The sequence below is a fragment of the Echeneis naucrates genome, chromosome 6 (assembly GCF_900963305.1).
Source record: "Echeneis naucrates chromosome 6, fEcheNa1.1, whole genome shotgun sequence".
Taxonomy (NCBI): Eukaryota; Metazoa; Chordata; class Actinopteri; order Carangiformes; family Echeneidae; genus Echeneis; species Echeneis naucrates.
Genome location: NC_042516.1, coordinates 17,615,875 through 17,636,512, shown reverse-complemented (window position 1 = coordinate 17,636,512; position 20,638 = coordinate 17,615,875). Strand labels below are relative to the sequence as shown.

General features: G+C 41.2%; 1 protein-coding gene across 1 annotated transcript in view; it reads right to left on the bottom strand.

Annotated features, from left to right (window-relative positions):
- tmem145 (transmembrane protein 145) overlaps window positions 1-20,143 on the bottom strand; it is a 31,709-nt gene extending 11,566 nt beyond the window's left edge. Inside the window, exons 1-5 of the mRNA XM_029505176.1 lie at window positions 20,033-20,143; window positions 10,786-10,860; window positions 10,287-10,364; window positions 6,712-6,798; window positions 5,983-6,084 (exon numbers count right to left, since the gene is read on the bottom strand). Coding sequence (XP_029361036.1) covers window positions 5,983-6,084; window positions 6,712-6,798; window positions 10,287-10,364; window positions 10,786-10,860; window positions 20,033-20,143 — 453 coding nt within the window. The remainder of the gene's footprint in view (window positions 1-5,982; window positions 6,085-6,711; window positions 6,799-10,286; window positions 10,365-10,785; window positions 10,861-20,032) is intronic.
- Window positions 20,144-20,638: the final 495 nt, after the last annotated feature.

Here is a 20,638-nt window from a genome sequence, read left to right as displayed (position 1 = left end):
TTCCATTAAAAAGCTTCGATGGGGATCAGCAGGACTTGTTAGTTGAGAAAAGTTGATAACAAGCACCACACTCAGAAGAACCCTCAAATTCATAATTGAAAATTGGAATAAATGCAGACAAAAATCAGATAGCAATTTAGTAACTATCTATTAATATTAAGGGTATAACATATCTCCAGTTTTTCACATCAACTGATCTTATGACTGCTATCCCACTGAGGGCGATATCATGGTTCTGTGTAATATTTCATCCACACTTGAGTTTGAGAATCATTGCCTAGTAAATATTAATGTCATGTGTTGGTATTTGAGTATGAACACTGGCACATTGATGGAATATTTACACATGAAAACAATTTCAAGCGGGCAATAATTCAAGTCCAACTGAAATTATACTGCACATCTTTTTTCTTCTGATCTGTGGCAAACAAAGAAAGAAAGAAGACAAAGTTCTCAAAAATTAATTACTTTATAAAAAGGCATTCAAGAATTTGTTATTTAAATCAGTTTATTTTAACAGCAACAAGCTTATGGAGCCTTTTGGCTTACTGCTACTGGGTTGGCATCACCACCTCAAGTATTGAATAATGTCGATATGATGACAAAGCAAGCAGAAGCTTTGATTTCCTATCGTGCACAAAGATCCCATAAAAAATTCAATACAGCAATTAAGATGAGCAGAAACAACCACTAAATTAGGAAAATGAAAAGCCCAGAGGATGTCGAACATATTCTGCATCACTGACAACGCCCTGAAACCATATGGCACGTCACATGAGGATGATTCAACACTTTCGGAAAAAGAAATTCTTGTTCCATGTCGATTTTTCACACTGGATTGTTGTGTGTGAGCGCAGGCGGACTTTACAGCATTTGGTTTTATTTGAGTTCTTTACTGCAGTATCTTGTTGGGATTTAGTTTTTGGAGATGGGAAGGTAATGACAAAAATAAAAAAACTAATAAATAAGCAGAATAAACCAGCCGAGCAGGTCCAGATTTTTTTTCTGGCCTGTCTTGTTAAAAAGGAAGAGGAAACATCCAAATCCTCCTCAGGGATGGACACTTCGGTGGATTAGCGTCTCAGTGTAATTGTGCCATATCGTAAGTCAGTCTCCACACAGGCCTGGAAGTGCTTCATGATCCCTCAGGTATGTAGAGGAAGTTGGTGGAGAAAGAAAAAGGAATCTAGGCTGCTCTGTCTACAACGCTGCCAACATGTAGATGACCTAGATTTACAAGATAGATGGATGGATAATTATATTCATAGCAACTGTTTTCTTTGCTTTAATGAAGATTATTCTCAGTTTTAATTATTGATAGATACTGTGACACAGTAATCAATTATTTGGGGGCTTATCATAATTACATATTGCTTGGTGACATAAGTGTTCTGCATTGAAATGTGATGACAGAGCTGAGAGAATATTTAGGTATGTAAACATGCAGGAAAGGAGGAACAACAGGGAGGACTTAAACACCTGTGTGGTACGCCACTGTGGGAATGATGCAAATTTTTAAGTGTCAAGTTGAAGAGAACTTCGGAGGTGAGAGAAGGGAGGGATGGGAGGAGAGAACAAGAGAAAGGGGACAGAGATGGGTTGACAATCAGAGCACAGAGAACTCATTTCACACACACAAGTTCAAAGCTGATGGAGTTTGTGCTTGTTTCGACGGAGCAAGGAAAAAGATAGAGGGAGGGGGGAAAAAAAAAAAAAAGACTTTCATTTCATTCGGCAGCCTGAGACTCCATCTCACTCCCTCTATCAAAAAGGGCGAAAAGCATGGAGTGTTCACTGCCAAAAAAAATCAATACAGACACAAGGAGCAGGGAGGCAGCGATAAAGAGAGTGATAGATGTAGAGAGAGAGAAAGTTAAAAAAAAAAAAAGGAGCGGAGAATGGGAAAGGAGCAACGAAAGGAGCAACTGCACTGACAGAGCAAGATTTGGATGCATAGAAAAAGTTGGATTTCACAGCAGTGCTACTCTATCTTTGGGACACACAGAGTGCCACTGGATGTTTTTGGAGGGTGACATGTTGGTTTCAGGTGTTAGAAATCTTCCACCTTTGATATGCAGAACTAATACATTACACACTGAAGGGTTTCTCCTGAAAATGTTCTGGCTCTTTGTACACCATGTACAACCTTAAGCTGCTGAGAACTTTATTTAGAAGGACTTTTAAGAGCATTTCAAGAGTGTGGATCTTGTTTCTGGAATTGAAGCATTATCGGTCACAGCTGAGTGTTTCTCTGAATTTACAGCATACCCTGTCATCTATGTACGCCAACATTTTGCCAGACCTTGATGGTTGGACATGCCAGCTAAAAATCATGGGCATGGGATGGATAACATTTCAGTATCACACAAAAAATAAGACTGAAGCAGCAGAGACTAAGGTTTCCTGACTTCCAGTCACTTTAAGTCCACCAAAGACATTCTGCAACTGTATTCACAGGCTATGTAATACTAACTTCAACAAGTAAATTGAGCTTATCGTGTAAAATAGGTGAAGTGTCTCTTTAATATGCTGCTATAACAGCCTCTACTCTTCCGGGAGCTCTTCCACAAGATTGTAGAACATGGATCTGAAGTATTAGTGAGGTTGGGCGCTGCTCCAGTTCATTCCAAAACTCTTAAATAGGCTTTAGGTCAGGGTTCTGTGCAGGCCAGTCAATTTCTCTAACAACTGAGAAAAAGCCATTTGTAAAAAAAAAAAAAAAAAAACAAAGGAAAAAAAAGTAGCAGCATCAGGGAATATGTTGAAATATGAAAACAATTATTTTATCCAAACCCTTGCTAAAAAGCATGAAGCAATTGCCTAATTTCTTTAAAAAAGTATATAATGTTCTAATATCAACATGATTTCGCTTAAAGATGTGACACTGTCAGCCACTTCCGGTTACAAGCTAACACACAGCATCCATCCATCTTCATCATGTTTATATAAATGGAAACCCGAGGTATGTCTTTGGTGGAAGCCAGCACTGAAACTATTCACTCAAGTAGGTAATTGATCAGCGAAAATCGATCAGCAACTTTTTTGAGAAGCAATATTTCTCAATAATTGTGATTATTATTATTTTTTTTATTTTTTTATTTTTTTTGAGCAACAATGGCTAATTCTTAATTGTAACAGTTTGGTCTGTGAAGCATTCGTTGGACAAAACAGCATTTTTGTTGCATCACAATCTGCTCTGAGTCAAATAAATGGGAATTCATCAACAAACAAATAAAGTATTTCCAGATAAATGATAAGTGATAGTGAACTTAATTGCCAGATGTCCTGCTAAAAAAATAAAATGATGCATTCAGGCTTAGTCCTATAGCAAACCAATCTTGAAATCATCCAGATTGCATCTGGAAAAGATAATTTCTTATGAAGCTAAATTTTCTGAGGAACCTACATTAGACATATCTGCATAAGCATATAAGACAGCAGGGTGGCAGCTGAAAAAATTCGGCTCGCCCTCATTAACAGCCAGTTATAATTTCAACTCTTCTATGGTTCCCTATTGGTGTAGTTTTGTTTCATTAACAGCCGTTCTGCTTTGCATAATAAAGCAGTCGTTGATTACAGCCATTCAAAGTTTTTCCATTTTTCCACTTTTGTTTGAAAGACCACAAGGATAAACGCCTAATAAATTAAAGCACAGACAACAGTTGCTGAGGTCGATGTAATAAAACCATGTTATGGAGTTGTTCTGTTTATTTTCAATTAATGGCATCTAATTAGTTCTAGGCTTCTGTTACCTCGAGTCATTAAAAGACTTTTCTGAAAGCCAATAGCAGAGAAAGAGGTACTATTTTTGCTTGTTCAAAACTTTGTGGCTGTAAAGTGATGCACAGATGTAATTATAGCTTGGCTGCACACTATGATAAATATACAACAAGGAAAGTGAGTTTCTTCATAGACGAAAGGAAAAAAAAAAATTAAAGACTGCAAATTTTTATGAACTTTGGAAGTCTGTATGAAGGTTTTTCAGGCAAGTCAATTGTGAGTAACCAGACGTTCTGCTGTCTAATTTGTGATGACCTGAATTTTATTTATAATGACTGGTTTCCCTTGATGAAATAATGATAATTTTCAGCCTTGAAATTTCTTGCAATAATTAATCAAGTGAAGTCACCAGCAAATGGCAAAAAAAGCTTCCTGTATACCAGTTCATGCAGGCGAGTACATCATTAAGAGTAGGCATCCACTGCTTGAATGGCTTGTGAGATGATACAGCTCTAGATTCACCTCAGCTCAGGTAACGACTAAGATGCAGTACTTGAAAGGAGAGCTGGATGAGAGACACAGAAACAAAGAGGGGAAAATACAGTGAAGCAGATAAGAGTGCAGAGAAAGATGCACAAAATAAGCAAAAGACAAAGATAATGAGACCAGTGAGATGCCGGATGGCGAGGAAAAACAGAATCATCAGACAGACTGACAGAAGTAAGAGACAGAGAAGTAAATAGATATGAAATGGTGTGGAGCTCGTCACAGCGTGCTGGAAGAGAGTTAAAAGAAAGCAGGAAGTAGCCAAAGATCATGAGTGACAGAGGCAGGGAAGATGGAGAGGTGTGAAAGCAAAAGGGAAGCAAGAAGGTGAGGTACGAGAGACAGGAGGTGGAAATTGGCTGCAGGGCGCAGCATGCATATCTCCCCAGGTAGCAAACAGGAACTTTTATACTTGAGTCCAACAGTATTAGGCAGCACGTCCATCAGCAGATGCTGGCCTGACACTAAACCACACTCTGCAGGAAGCTTCCATATAATCATATCCTTTTTCATTCAGCAGTCAAGTGACAGTACTAAAACACCAGACTAAAAAGGAGCAAAAAAAAAAAAAAAAGCTAAGATGATTGCTGAATCATGACCCTGATATAACCCAGTCTACAACACTGATAAGTATGCCAGCTTACATTGACACACATTCACCAGATATACTTGGGTTTTCAACATCTTCTTCACCTACTTTCAAAAACAACATTGCACACAAAGAGAAACATCACGCACCAATTCCTGGGATTCATCCTTGAGTGAAGCACAGAGTGTAGGAGCCAGCCCGAGATTTCTTCACTGGGGGCACCAGTCTAGACTCACATCAACAAACTACACACCGCATAGAATGGGGCTCAGCATAACATTGAGTCCCATTATAAATCAACACAAAGCTTAAAAGCCCCCCGAGCTAACGAATCAATAGGCTACAGCGCAGCCCTTGTAAGACATGTTTTGCACAGTTTAAGCATAGAGCTGCAAATTAAGCATCTCTGTGCTTTGTTGCAGAAACACTCTGGTATGGGAGAGATAAAGCACTGCAAACTGTCCAAAGGCAATTCGGAGACTGATGTACAGATAACCAATCAGCTGTAATGCATTTAGGGGACGGGGTTTAAGTGGCATTTGGACATAAATTGGTGTTATAAGCTGTGTCATACTGGGGATCAATTCAACAGATCTGCAACCCACAAACCCTTCTGATAATCCTCAGTCCTTCTATCCAGCCAATCGCTAAATTTACTCACAGTTTTTTCATTTTGCCGGTTTTGATTACTTAGCTTCCAGAATTTAAAATATAGCCCGGCGCAACATACTCAAATGCAGAAGCACATAGTGGGGGGAGGGGGGAATGATGCTTAAGTTGATTTAAATTTTATAGGGAGCCAGTACAAAAAAAAGTAGCCTTGAAACATCCAGTGTCACAGGGAGCCTTCTTCACGGTGTGCTGGGTATATTTTTTGCCAGAATATTAGCATTTTAATGTCTGATGCTGCAACAGCTCGCACCTGAGTTTAGTTTGACCTTTTCTTCCTTTGCATGACTCCAAAAACTTAAAACTGTGATTGAAAAATGTAAGAGACAACAATGATGGTGTTGATTAAGGTTAACTGCGAAGACCTGTTCATCTAACACAAACACTGTGACTAAGCCTGGCTGTACACCTGGCTCTGTAGACGGGAAGAGGCAGTAGGGTCAGAGGTCAGCTCTTACCCCACACTTGCTGAGAGCGATGTACCACCATCTCTCCCTCACCGAGCGGAAACTGCGGCCACCGACGCAGCTCAGAACCTCCTCGTTCCCGTCTCCCTCCACCTTAGAGAGAGGAAATGAAAGGAGGGGTGTGCACAGAGGATGTCGTTATCCAAAAAAGTAGCGCGTTTTACCTCAGAGACACACTGAATTATCACGAGGGGGAGTCTGATGCATCAAGATATGAACATATTTCACACCCAAATATAGCCTGAAATGTGGCAACAAGCTCCAGTAACCGCCGAAACAACAGTCATGCTGGCAATCACACAGTCTAATGTGATAAACAAACACATTGTGTTGCTTATTGAAAAAGAGATAAAAAGAAATTTAAAAAAATGTTGGGGGGAAGAGGGACATTTTTAAATCCTTTCTCGTTGGCTGGGATGCATCAACATCACTGGAAATGTGAGTATCATTAAAATGTTCCACACTACAGGCCTTTGGCTCTCTATTTGCTTGTATATTTTTCTCTTTAACCCATCTGTGGCCTTTTTGCATTACAAAACAATATGAAGGCAGGAAGATCAAAATCTAAATATGAATAAATACTCGAAACACACACAGGTATCTTTGACTTGATAGTATGTATTGCATAATAACACCCCCTGCTCCAGATATTGTGGAGCGGTGTCTTGTTCAGAGACACTTGCCAAAGCACACTAAAGAAAAGTATGTTTGTGTTCTTACCACACAGCCTGACCAGGTGTAACGTGTGGTGAGGTTGATGACCTGGTTGTTCTCGGGCCTGAGCACTGCTTCCTTCTGGTAGCAGTTCTGATGGAGGTGGACACAGCAAACTCAGAATCAGAACATGCAACAACAAATGCAACTAATGTGTAATCAGAATGTCACTGAAATCATGTCTGTTTGTGTTGCGTTATCTATTAAAGCAGCAGGAATCAGTATCCTTTGTCTCTTGAATGATGGATTTTTCCTTGTGTGTCTATTAATTATTTGTGCACAATGGTGAATCTAAAGCGAAGGCCACACTATTCAATTTTAATTAGAAAACTGATACCAGAATGTCGAAGAGCTGAGAAATGATGTGCTTTTTAAAACTGCGTTGGAAATGCCTCAATGTGACGTGAAATCTTTGTGAAAAAGATGTGAGCTTAAAAAGAAAAACGCACCCCTAAGTCATTGCATGGCTCAAGAAAGACCAGATATTCCCATCTTCAGTGTGCCACAGCATGGATTTTTACTATATGGTACATTATACCACAAAACACTTCATAACCCCAATAACTACTCCAACCATTTTGCATTCGCAGACATGCTCGCCTTTAATAACACAAGAAATAACATCAGATGTTAATGTTGATAAAAGAACGCTGGGCTGATTAAATATGGTTTTAAAATGGGTGGGTGGATGGTACTCGTGTCTGTCTAATAAATAGTTGCACTATGCATTATTCATTGGTGGTGAAAGCAATTTAATATTGATTTTATCAACTGTATTAAGTTATATCTCTTTTTGCAAACTGACTGTGGCATATACATGCAGAACACTTAATTTGAAACACCATACTTAGTAGGCCCTCCCTTTGCTCTAAAACAGCTGATAGACAGCTGTTGGAAACTTTTCCTGACATTCTGCTCCATGTTGAAATGAGTGCAACACATGGCTTACTGTATGCCAAGATATCATGCTCACATTCAAGCTGCCAATCTGCTTTTGCACCACATCCATGGGGTGTTCTACTGGATTTTTTTTTTTTTGCTTTGCTTTGTGACATGGTGCATTGGTATGCTGAACATATTGAGTACAAGATGATAAATTGTGGCTATAAAGGGCAGCACATGGCCAGCAACCAAGATAAGCTGTGACACTGCAACTATGATTTACTTTTAAGGGGCATATAGTGTTTCAGCAGCACTAAGCGGGAAGAGACGACAATATAACGCCACTTTTGGACTAACCCTAACCCCCCCCATGCAGACTGGAGGAGCTGAACCACCAACTTAGTAGTCAACAACCCAATTTACTTCCTGAGCCACAGCTGGCACCTCAGAGAAAGTCTAGATTCAGCAGATCAGGGTTTGTGTTTTTTCCAGTTTGGGTTTGTTGAGCCTTTTCCCCACTGTAGCCTCACATGGCTGCGCTCGACTGACAGGAGTGAAAACAGACAAGGCCTTCCCATCCACCTCCAGGTTCAGAGGTGCCATTCTGCTCCTCGTGGTTAATAAAGTGGTTATCTGAGTTACAGTTTTTGGTAACTGCAGAACACTCACTCACTGGATGTTGCCTGCTTTTCCCACTATTCTTTGAGAGTGAACTCCAGAGACTGTTGTGTGTGAAAACTCGAGAAGATCAGCAGTTTAAGAAATATTCAGCCCTCCTCGTTTGGCATCAACAATCTTTCCCCAGTCAAATGTAATGAGATCATTGAAGTTTTACATGAACATTAACTGCTGCTCCTATCCTGCTTGTGATTGATTTCATGCAGTCCACTTGCACACTGCCACAATAATGGGTAATTGGATACTGCATGAATAAGCAGATTTTCCTTAATAAAGTGCAGAGCGAAAGCAGGTGAACACATTAAGAATTCATGCATCCTCCTTCAATGGCTAAGGGCTGGGGTAGTAACACATGAATCCCCTCTACCCTGCTCAACAATTGTACAATATATATATGCAAAGAATGGAATGAATCCATAAACTCAGCAAATGTAATTGTTTTTTAATGCATACAGTACAGTGCAGTGAGTCAGTTCAATGTGTGGTAAGAGAAGCATTTTCTAATGTTTGTTTTTCTACCCCAGCAGATGGGACTTGAGATAACACAATGACTATTATGGCGCTGAAGTGCTGACTTCCAGCTTTAAGAAAATTTGACGATGTTCACAATTACATTGGTTCAATAGTGGAGTAATTACAGTGCTGAAGTACAAGGAGGGTTTTATTTTCTAAGCTGTTCATTCAATGTGAATGAAAATATCTGACACTAAGCCCCTTCAGGCTCTTCATCCCTGACATATTTAATGATCTAATGTAGTTGAGGTCAAAACAAACATGTACTGTCCAAATTAGGGCTGGGTGATATGGCACAAAATCCTATCATGATATTTCGTATCAGTTGATATCGATAGTCGATATATCACGATATAAATCAAATAACTATTTCTGTCATGTTTAAAGGTTCCTTTTTACTCCTATGTGTGATGTGAAGATACCACATTAATATTGGTTTAAATATTTATTTTCTACTTTCTTAAACATGTGAAATGTACTCCAGACCTTATAGAACTGCATTTCAAATAAATAAAATGATTATATAATAAACTAAAATCTTAACTCTGATCAGTCAGAAGCTTCAGGTGTTACAGGAGAACACAAGCAAATCAACAATTAAAAAATATTTGGTCAATTACAAAACAATAAAATAGGTCATACAAAATAGAAAAGTCTAAATTCTGACCAGTCAAAAGCTCGACACAACTTGCAGTGCATGCTACTCTGCTTCCTGTCGGACTTTAAATAGCCAAAGTATCCCCACGCTACCGAATTCCTCTGGCCTTTCTTCTCAACAATGTCCTTGTCTTTTAAGCCTTGGGCTGTGTCCCTCGGGGTGTCTTCTTTGGGGACGCTGTCGCTCGTGTTAACATTTTCTGCCATTTTCACATATTTCTCTCCCACTCCTAACGTACTGGTGGCCTAAACATAAGCATCACCTACTCTCTCTGTGTGTGTGTGTGTGTCAACCTAGCCTGATGTGGCTGCAACTGTATTCCAGCTGTGTGAGTTGCTCGACACGGTGATATTCTCATTATCATTGGCTGTGCGTGTTGTCTGTCAAAACATGGATGGAACATTTTATATTTCTATCAAGGAAGAGTTATTTCGCGATAATTATCGTTATCGTTTTATCGCCCAGCCCTAGTCCAAATCTATATGGACTTTAACTATTTTTTAGTCCTCAGACAATGGAAATAGATACTTTATTGATCAAAATTCTCCTCTTCTTGTCATTTTCAGTGATGTAGCTACAAGGCTGAACTCTTCTACTTTCTGACAAATATGGATTCTGCCATCGTTGAACACTGCTTCTATCATCAGTAATGCATCAATATTTCAGGAGATAAGCCTTCATTTCCAAATGTCAACTTTTCAGGAACAGAGAGAGACAGTTTTTATTCTGAACAGCATGAGCAGCCAGTGACCCTTTAGTTCATGTTGAGGTGTTAAAATCATCAAAATTGGAGTTGGAGGCATTTTTTTATTGTGACAGTGACATGCAAATTAACAAATTGAGAGCTCACCTTTTCAGGCCTCTTGTACACAGCTGGCCACTGAGAACTGTCATCAAAGTACAGCAATATGTTCTGACAGCAACGTGACTGCACAGGAAAGAAACAAGAGAGAGAAAGCGAAAAGCTGATGTGGGATGTGCATAGATCAGAACGGAGACAGTCAGACAATCTGAGATTTAAACGACAAAAGCTGTTTCTAAACTCTGCAGGCGAGGACTGTAAAGCATGGCATGAGTAAAAAAATGATACAGAAAGATCGAGGAAAGAGAACAGGAGGAGAGGATAAAAGAAAAGGATGGAGTGTGCAGGAGTGTGTACAGCAGGAGCAGCAAGGGGAGGAAGAGAAGAAAGGTTCAGATAAGCCAAGTAAAAGAAGAAAAGATAATGAGGAAATAAATGTCATGCGTCTGTTTTCAGAGAGGAACTTGTGAGTTTCACCAAGATGGAAAGATTTATGGGAATAACAAAATATACATACAGACAAAAATACTAAATGTAGTCATCCTACCTTTGGATAGCGGAACCGAAAGTCCAGACGCCCAAAATCGGTGAGAAAACAGAAACGAGTGAGGAAAACCCAGTCCTGTAGTCAAGAAAGAGAAGAGAGACCAAAAAAGGAAAAGAAAGACAATTAAAATACATGAAGCAACGTAGAAACAAAATTCAGAGTCTGCAGCCATGCTAATGGCTGTTTGAGGTGTGATGTTAGGCATGTTACAATTTTCCCTTCAGGTTGAAGCAGAAATTTTAAGGAGACATCTTGCTATGCTTGTGCGTCATTCCATGTGTTTCATGTTGACATGATTGCATCACATAAATACTGGAAAACATCCATTCTCTCATCATAGTGTTGACCGTGAAGTGGCTCGCAAGGGAAAGAAAAACATGAGTGGAGATGCAAGGAAGGAGGCAGTGGGGAGCAAGAGATAGTAAACCTTGCACATGCTGATGGATAGCACCAATTTAGCAAAAACCTGGGGAGGCAGAAGGAATATTCTACCCTTCCGTCGTGGATGGGACTCATTAGAACATGGTAACGAAGAAACCAGAGGTAAAAGTGAGCACAAAGCACAAACGTCATGGCTAAAGAGCAGCTGCGTTGAATGGGGGGGGGGAGAAGAAGAAGAAGGAAGTTCAGACCTGTAGTTAACTCTGACTGATTCTCACCCCAAACGACAAATGAACAGAGACTGACAGGACCAGTGAAAAGCATTATGGGCTGACCAGTGGCGGGTTTTGTCCCGGCAGGGTCCAGGGGCCAGTCCAACTGTGTGGAGAGCCCTCAAGACAGATGCTGAATGGACAGTTGGGTGACATTTTCTTTCATAATGTCAACAAATAACTTATCAGTGCCAAAAACTCAAAATTGTTTTATATTTATTGTGAGAGATTTTTTTTCGATACTACACAGGGTACGGAAAAACATTCTCTTGGAAGCATCTGTCTGCCATAATTTAACAACTATCATTCCAACATGTGGGGATATCTGTATCTAGACCCAAGTGGTGGACTGACCGACATTGAGAGCACAGGAGCTACAACATCTGCTATAGATTGAAAAAAATATATAGGCAAAGAAAGTCAGATGGAAGAGAAGAAAGATAATAAAGTTCTAGGGGACAAAAACAGGGCAATAAAGAAAGGAAGGAGAAGAAAGGGAGAAAAAAGAGCAAGCATTTCAGAAAAGTTAAAGAGAAGCCCGAGACACAGTAAAAAAGAGGTTGGGGTGGAAGAGAAAAGGACGAGGAGAGTAGGGGGTGCAAACAGAGAGGATCTCGAAGACTCGCTGAGCACATTAATAAGCAAGAGAGGAGAAAAGGAAGAAAAAAAAATATCAGTTCTTAATATTTCAGCCATAAGCTTGGCAGCATGAGACCAGATAATAGTGCTGATGGTGTGCTTCACTGAGCCTATATAAGGCACTGCAGCAGCGTCGGCATGGCGGCTCAGTCAGCAGCGGTCTAAAACGTGCGCATGTTATATATAAATATTTTTTTTTTTTCTTCCACACATTCACACAGCTGTTGTGTGCAGATACATTCTGAAGATATGGATCTTAGTGCTGAACACAGCACAAACATTGCATCACTTACATATTTACACATCCTTCTACTTTATCTGGAGGACTGCCCAGCGAGGCAGTCAGAGGAGATGATTCAAACCAGCAGGACGTTAAATCTTTAGGTAGTAACAGTTGTCTTAGTAAAATTAGTAAAACACCACGTGTAAACCATTTTATGCAGGCATAATGAGGGACATAGTACGTCTTTACTACCAATAATAAAACAATACTTTAATAAGCTGGAGAATAAATACATAAATCTATACCAGTTCAAAAGTGACAAGGCTTTCTGAGCACTAATTTGATTGGGTAAAAATACAAGACATCTAATCTGATAAGTCCAACAATTGGAATTGATTTGAAAGTTGGCTCATACAGTAGCACCGATTTTTCCTAGTACCTTAAAGTACCAAAGTGAGTTTGCACAAAATCTTTCATTAAACAAATTATCCTGAACTAATCAATGCATCACTGTTTATTTGCCTAATGAAAACAGTCTGGATTTTGTTTTGGCTTCCTAATGAATTAATTAATACTTTTATACACAGCATAATGTGCCAGTTCCTCATAAGCCTACAAGACACTTAGTAACCTCAAATTTTCTATATGAAAGTAAAAGAAAAGTGAACAAGTAGAGAAAGCTCAGAAGACTCAGCAAGTATTCAGAGCCCCCTTTTAGAATTTGACACTTGGAGCTGAACCAGTTAGTCAAGCATCCATTTAGACAGTTCACAAATACATAACCTGCAGCAATTTTGATTGGGTGAGTTGAGTTCATTGTTTTAGTCACACTCACAACTGTGATGAGTATACTAATCCTGAGTATAATTTCACAGAACCGTAAAGTGAACAGTTGAATTACTTCACTGATATGTAGCTTTGAAAACAGTGTATAACAGTCCATAAATATTAAAATCCCACATGGTTTATCTGTCATATCCAAATATAATATTATACTGTGGGCTCTTTCAAGTTCTACTTCATTCCATATTTACATTCCTTGAAATCAATTTTTTACTCTTCAAGCAAACACAAAACAAGACCACAACAGCATTCTTGCCATTTCGGACTTTCCCTTCTCACGAAGGAGCGGAGCATGGTTCTCCTCTCTCTTATTAAAACTGGCCTTAAGGTTGGTTGTTATGAACTCTTGATCTCCAACCAACCAACAAAACCCCCCATGCACCGTTACTGTAATTACCTTTGCCCTGTGTTCTCTCTACATAAGCAAAGCCTGGTAATTTCTGTGCTGAGAAATAAAGAGCAACTGGAGCAGCGTAGCGTGGCCAGCACTGGAGGCTGAATATATCACAGCAAACAAAACCGCAGCCATATTTCAGCCTCTGCCAGCCAGCTTCAGGCCCCTGGGGCCTCTGGGTTATAATTCATGGAGAACCCCCGAAAGTCACTAAAGCCAGGGAGTGACTCCCAACACCGTGCGTTGTCCTGGGTGACTCTTAGGGCTGTCACCATGCCAACCAGGGCAGCAGGGGGAAGTACTGACCCGGGGATGTAAGCCTGGAGAGGGGAAAGAGAGGCGGGGGGGTGGTATCATTTAACTCACCAGACAGGGACTGTGAAAGAACCTCTTGTTGTGCACGCACACACACAGGATCACCCAAGGGTATGTCACACACTTTAACAGCATGCTATTGCTGGTCTGAAACACACCCACACACATCAAATCGCATCAAACATCAGCCCCCACCACCACCGGCAGCACCTCACCCCCCGATGCTATTGTCATAGCAACCACAGCATGCCTTAGCTTGCAGCTGCTAATAGGCATCAAAACACCCAAACATTTATTTAGTCTCTCACGTGCACGTCCTTCAGAGGATCTACTCAGTAATCCTGCAGTAACGCACAACTCACTCGCACAACTCGCTCGCACACACACACTCGCTCGCACACACACACACACACACACACACACACACACACACACACACACACACACACACACACACACACACATACAGGACTGAGGAGAATTTCCCTATGTGGCTGTAACATCTTCTGCTCTTCTACGGCGGCTTTCTATCTACACATTTTCACTTCCTTCTTTCAAGGATTTTGTCACAGTCAGCCACAGGCGCATTAGTGAGGTCAGGCATTGATGTTGGTGATAAAACTTGGCTCACAGTTGGTGGTTCGGTCTGTCCAGAAAAAGGCGTTTGGTGGGGTTGAGGTCAAGGCTTTAACTGTGTTTTTTTCTAAAATAAATAAATAAAACAAATAAATAATAAAACGGGAAAACATTTTTTAAAGCTGGATCTAGTTTGGTGCAGTGGGCATTGTCACACTGACATTAAAGAAGCCTTATCACAACTGCTGACACAAAGTGTGAGGCACAATTATCCATCCATGGATTTTCAAACAACTTCTCTTGAGAGGATGCAAACTAGAGATGAAAGGATTGGTTGATTAACCAGTTCATTCATGAACAAATTACTGACTACAATTATGATGATTGATTAAATCATTTCAGTCATTTTTCCAGCTCACCATTTATTGGTTTCAGTTTCTCAAGTGTTGGTGGTTTATGAAATTAATTGCATCTATTGGAGTCAAAAGTAATTATCAATATTCAGCCCAACTATCTTGACAGAGATTTTTGTACCACCCAGTTGTCATTACATCAGCACAATAAACAAACAAACAACCAACAAACCAACCAAACTCATTTATCAAGAGTAAGGGCCAAACACTTATTAGTTGTTCACTACATTTCTTTGGGGACTGGGCTATTCAACAAAAACAAGTGATTTGAACTACTGAGAATGAAAATTGTTTATCTGAAAAAAACCTTTGATTTATTTATACAACAGAAAACACGCTTCTTTCCTTTTTCTGATCTGATAGAGCTGGTCTTAAAATACATGTTGACTATTGTATGACGTTATAAAATGAGTTCACTAACTTGCAGAATTATCAGTGGTAAAATAACCTTGATTTGCAATCCAACAAAAATTAAAGCCGAGTTTTTGTCAAGACATTTTAAAGTGAGGAGCTTATTTAGTTTAAAAAGTGGACTGCTGAGTCAAAGATGGCAATTACTGCATCAGCAAGCCTGTATGGACTTTAATAGCTGTAGCACAATACACCACCCGGGTCAAGCTATTGCACCAACCACCTCTACCAAACCAAGCGGCTCAGTGTGTGTAAATGGGCAGCAGAAAAGAGACTTGAGCCCTGGAGAACAACAACAGTGGATGAGGTGTCTACCTTAATCCCCTTTTAGTCTTCTTATTTCCCCCATGGCCGCTGCATTGTGATGCAGAATCACTCAGCCACCTCCCCAAGTGTGTGTGTGTATGTACACTCCATTAATCAACTCCTATGCCTTGATGCAGTATCCGGTCAATTTAGCATCTCACAGTTTCATTCTCTCCATCTCTCCCCCCCAGTTTCTGTCCTTTCTTCTCGCAGCTTTTCGGCTTTTTCCTCTAGATCCCTGTTTGCTTGCTAAGCCTCATTAACAATTAATTACCAATCAGCTAGTCAAGTCACCCCTGGAACACTGGGCTTCTCAATGATTCATTAGTCGGGGTTACACAACACTGCAACGCATAAACACACTCACGCATCGACACACACAAACACACTCAAGCTTTGTCCCGCTCTGTCTCTCTGGGTGTTTCACACGAGCACACACACAGACTTTGTAGACATGCAGGCGCACACACGCACACGCACACACACTTACCACAGACATATTAAAATAAGCATATGGACATGCGTAAACACAACCTCACATGCACAGACCTGCACTTGTGATGGCTTCCTTATCCAATCACAGGAGAACTGTCTATATCAAAGTCAGCAGCATATTTAGGTTTTAGAATCTGCTGCAATGTCAACTTGAAGGACTTCTCAGTGACTTTCAAAGATTTTTTTTAAAGAAATTCAGAATTTCAAAAGCAGCACATTTTCCAGACATGAATTAAAATAATAAAATGCACGCTTGACCTCTTTACTTTGTGATCCTATTAAAGTCCATAAATCATGGTGAAATACTTCATTTTTTAAACTGCTGTTCAACACCAACATTCATCAGTGTGAGGTGTTGACATTAGGATGAAGAAAAGCCCAGACAGCTCCGGCATGCTGATGAAAATGAGCATTAGAATTTGAATTAGAAAATGAACTTTCAAGGACATCTGTTCATTTTCATTAATCCTCAAAAAGACAAAATTTTGAAAGACCTTTCAGGTTCAATCCACAAAATTTTATTAACTAAATAAAGAAAAGGCAAAAATAAATTGGAATCTGTTACCTTTTTTTTTTACGAGGGAATGAGGAAAAACTGGGGCTGACATGTTTTCATGTTAGAAACAGTGTGAAAGAGCTGCACCATAAATTATACACTTAAAAGCTCCTTGACAAGCTTAAGCAAATAAATTTATGCTGGCAGCTGCTGATCTCTTTAGTTATAATAACAACTGTGTCACTTCTGTCAGTGGTCCAAAATAAGAAACTCTTGGATGTTCATGTAAATTATCTAGTGTAATTTCTGCTAAATAAATAAAATTAAACTTGCTAAATGTGACCCATGATGTAATCTAAAGTTTTCCACAGAGCAAAGCTAATCTCACTTAGAAGTTGACTTTCCTCTAATTGACTGATTTAAAAATTCTTTTGGATGACCGCGCCGCTAAGCAACATCAATTATTCATTTTCCATTGTTATTTTCATGTTAAAACAAGAATAATAGATCTTGCTCAGCAGAAGACATATTTCATTGAATACTTCATACAATCTACAGGCCTATAGAGTTCAACCCATAGATTAAAATCACAAATTCCACAAATCCTTCAACCTTGTTGGTAACTGACATTTGACACTGTCAAACTCAAGTCTGAGTGGGGAAACTGTAACTAAGCAACACAGCCCAACATAAGGTCAGACAAGGACTTTGCTGTTGTAAATGTTCAACATCAGCCTACTACAGGCTCATTGACACAGGAGACCAGAGGATTTACTATCATCCTCAGGGTGGTTAAACAAGGGGCTAGTTTTTATTTTTGTCCCTGTTCACATTGTCCCAAGTGGATTCAAAAGTGTGACCTTCCTCTAACCTTAACACTTCCCTACTACTGGGCCTCAAAGGGGGACATTTTATCAGCACGGCCACACACCACAAGTCCACTTAAGCTAACCCAGCCTGCACAGTCGTCGTGCCGGAAGGAAGCAACTGACCGGTGTGGCAACACCATTGCCTTTGGATAACTTGTCTCCATGTGCTTTATGTCTCTCCAGATACTCCACAGCTTTCAACTTTTCACCTCTTGCAGTGTGGTAAATTTCATTGTGTGAATTTACAGCTCTGTCCAAACTCTGCCTTCACCTCTGCAAATATCAATACAGCAGGAAAAATCGTGGGGCTGAAGAGAAGACTTTTTGTGTGCAGGTGCTTTAGTGCGCGCGTGTGTGTTAAGGAGATGGGATGGGGTGTGGAGTTAGTAGGTGACCTTGGGGCAAGGATGCACAAAAAAGACTGATGATGTGTTAAGCTGCAGATGCGCGCACACGCACGCGCACGCACGCACACGCACACACACAAAATATCAATATGTTAAGCCCTGTGCTGGCTGATGCTCTTCAAATTGGTCTGTTATTTTGCATAGGAGGTTAAATAATGCCTGACGGGTTCAATAACAGCAGTAAAAAGAGAAAACTGAGTGAAGTTCAAGTAAAATGGAGCAATTCACAGACCACCTTAAAACTGCGATTCACATTGTTGATGAGCTTTTAAAAGTAATAGAATCATTAATTGTGGTCCTGCAATAAAATGTAACATTTTTATGTCAAGCTTTTTTTTATTTTGTCTTTAAAGTCTGCGACAAGTTGCCAGAGGACTGAAACAGCAGAAATTGTTTCTCTCTCCCTCTCTAACACACAAACACACTTCACTTGGAAGTTGACCAGTCTAACCTATTGCTGGCCAGTGAGCAGCTCTACTGGTGCAGGTGCAGATTCAGTGCTGCCTTCAAGGGCATCTCAGTAGTAGTGATGTACGGATGAGAGCCTTTTGTTCAATTCATCCTATCTGACCCCCCCCCCCCCCCCCCCCCGTCTCATACTGGTGCCTTCAATCTCTTGAGCTCCTGATGCCTTTTGAAATATACCGTAGTCACAGCACAGGGCACGTGAGCACAACAAGTCAGCAAGAAAGAATTCAAGCCTGTTGGCTCAAACAGTATCGTGTCTGATTCTCTTCTTTGTTCATTGGGAGGAACTGGGTAAGGTGATACAGGAAAGGTGATCTATTAGCACACCGTAGCAAAGTAATCTCACAGGGTTTTTTTTTTTTCCATGCTGAAAAGCTGTGATAAATCAAACACCTCAGGGCTCATGGTTGGTGCTGAATATTTGCAAATCAGCTTGATCAGAGGGATATTTCTACACATGCACATGTTTTGGGTTTGTTTGTTGTTCTTCTTTTCGCACCTTTCCTCACAGTGGGACCTGAGCTGCACAGTGCAACAAAAAAGTCCTCTGCTGTTGGTCACCCGAGCAGCCCCACAGTGGCAACTGTGGACTCTGGAAACATTACTTAAAATGTTTTATCACTAATTATTCAAGCAAAAAATGTCAAACATTCACAACTGTGAAGCTTTTTCAGCATCATTGCCAGCTGGAGTGAGGCAAAGCAGCGTATTTGCTCATCAACTTGGCTCGGCAATAGTTTTGGCATCATATACATTTGTTCTTTCTTATGATCTTATGTATCATGTTTGATCAACAAACATACTGTTGCAAAGCGAGTGTGAGATTCAAGCCCCGCAGGAATTTTCCAAATAAAACGTTTTTAGGTTGTTTTTTTTGTTTTGTTTTTTTTAGGATAATGTTGTCGCAGAAGCTACTTTTTGTCTCCTCAGTGGCCTGAACAACAAAATGGTAGACATCCTCATTGAACTACTCCTGGATGTCAAACTTCACAAACTCGTGTGAATCCACAGCAGAGATGAGCAGCAGCAGGTCCAAACGGCCCGCAGCTGTCTGCTCCGCTGATCACTTCACATTTTAACTCGAACATCGGGGCAGCTCTGCTGTCGATGCTCATCTGATCCGCCTGAAGAAAAACACACACCGATCTCCGTCAGCCTGAATGGACTGAACCCATCTTTGTGTGTGTGTGTGTTGTTTTTAATCAAGGTTCACCACAGACCCACCGCTGCGCGCCACGAGCCGAATGACGCACACCTGTAACTGCACCCCCCCTCTGTAACAAACACAAGCTCCACTACTCATTTACATTTGGAGCTTGGTAACAAAAACACACAATGGGGAGGGGAGGGGAGGGGGGGCAAAAGGATAGGGAGATATTGGAAGTGTGTGTTGGGGGGGGGGGGGGGGGGTGATGATAATGTCACTAAAATATGCGCCACAGATGACAAACACGCAGATGGCGCGCCATTGCAAGGCAGGAGAGAGGTGGCCATGTGAAAACAACTGAACGGTGAACCCCCCCGCCGGCTGACCGGAGGACGGCCCGCCACGGAGACACCACACGCAGTGGAGTCCGGCCCCCTCCCTTCTCCTGCTCCCCCTCCTCCCCCTTCACCAGGCTGTGGCGCGGTGTCAGCGTCGCAAGTGGCAACAAATTGAAGAGGTGTTAAAGAATACCGGTATTAATAACAATAATGAATGAAACCACTGGACACACACACAGGGAGGCAGGACTCACCTCTTTGGTGTTGACAATGCCTTTGACGTATTTTCCGAGGGCTGAATCCAGGCAGAGGACGCTGGACAGCGCGGCCAGGCACAGGAGTCTTCCCCCGACCCGCACCTCCATCTTCCTCTCTCCCCCGCTGCCGCTCGTCTGCTGCCCGGATCCCTGAAGCCTGCCGCTGGGCGGGGGCGCGCACGGCTCGAGCCGTAGGAGCGCGCGACAAAGGGAAGAGAAGGGGGGAGAGAGAGAGAGAGAGAGAGAGAGAGAGAGAGAGCGCGTGCCCGCAGCAGCTGACGCTGGATGGACGGCGGTCTATTAGAGAGGAAGGTGATGAAGAGGAGGTGGGTGGGGGTACGGGATGCGCGCGCGCTTGCACTGTTCCGCTCGTGCTTTGAGAATGCGACACGTCCACAAATTAAAAATGCCGCTGCTGATTACAATCATGTTCTGATCGGAGGTCACCCACCCCGGCTCCTTTCTGCAGGATACACGGCCGGGCTCACTGGGAGGCAATGATGCTGAATTTTCCTCGAAATGTTAAAACACTGTCGGCACTCCTGTTTCCGCGCAACAGCGGCTGTAGAAGAATGGCCAAGGTTGTTAAAGTGAATATAAGCA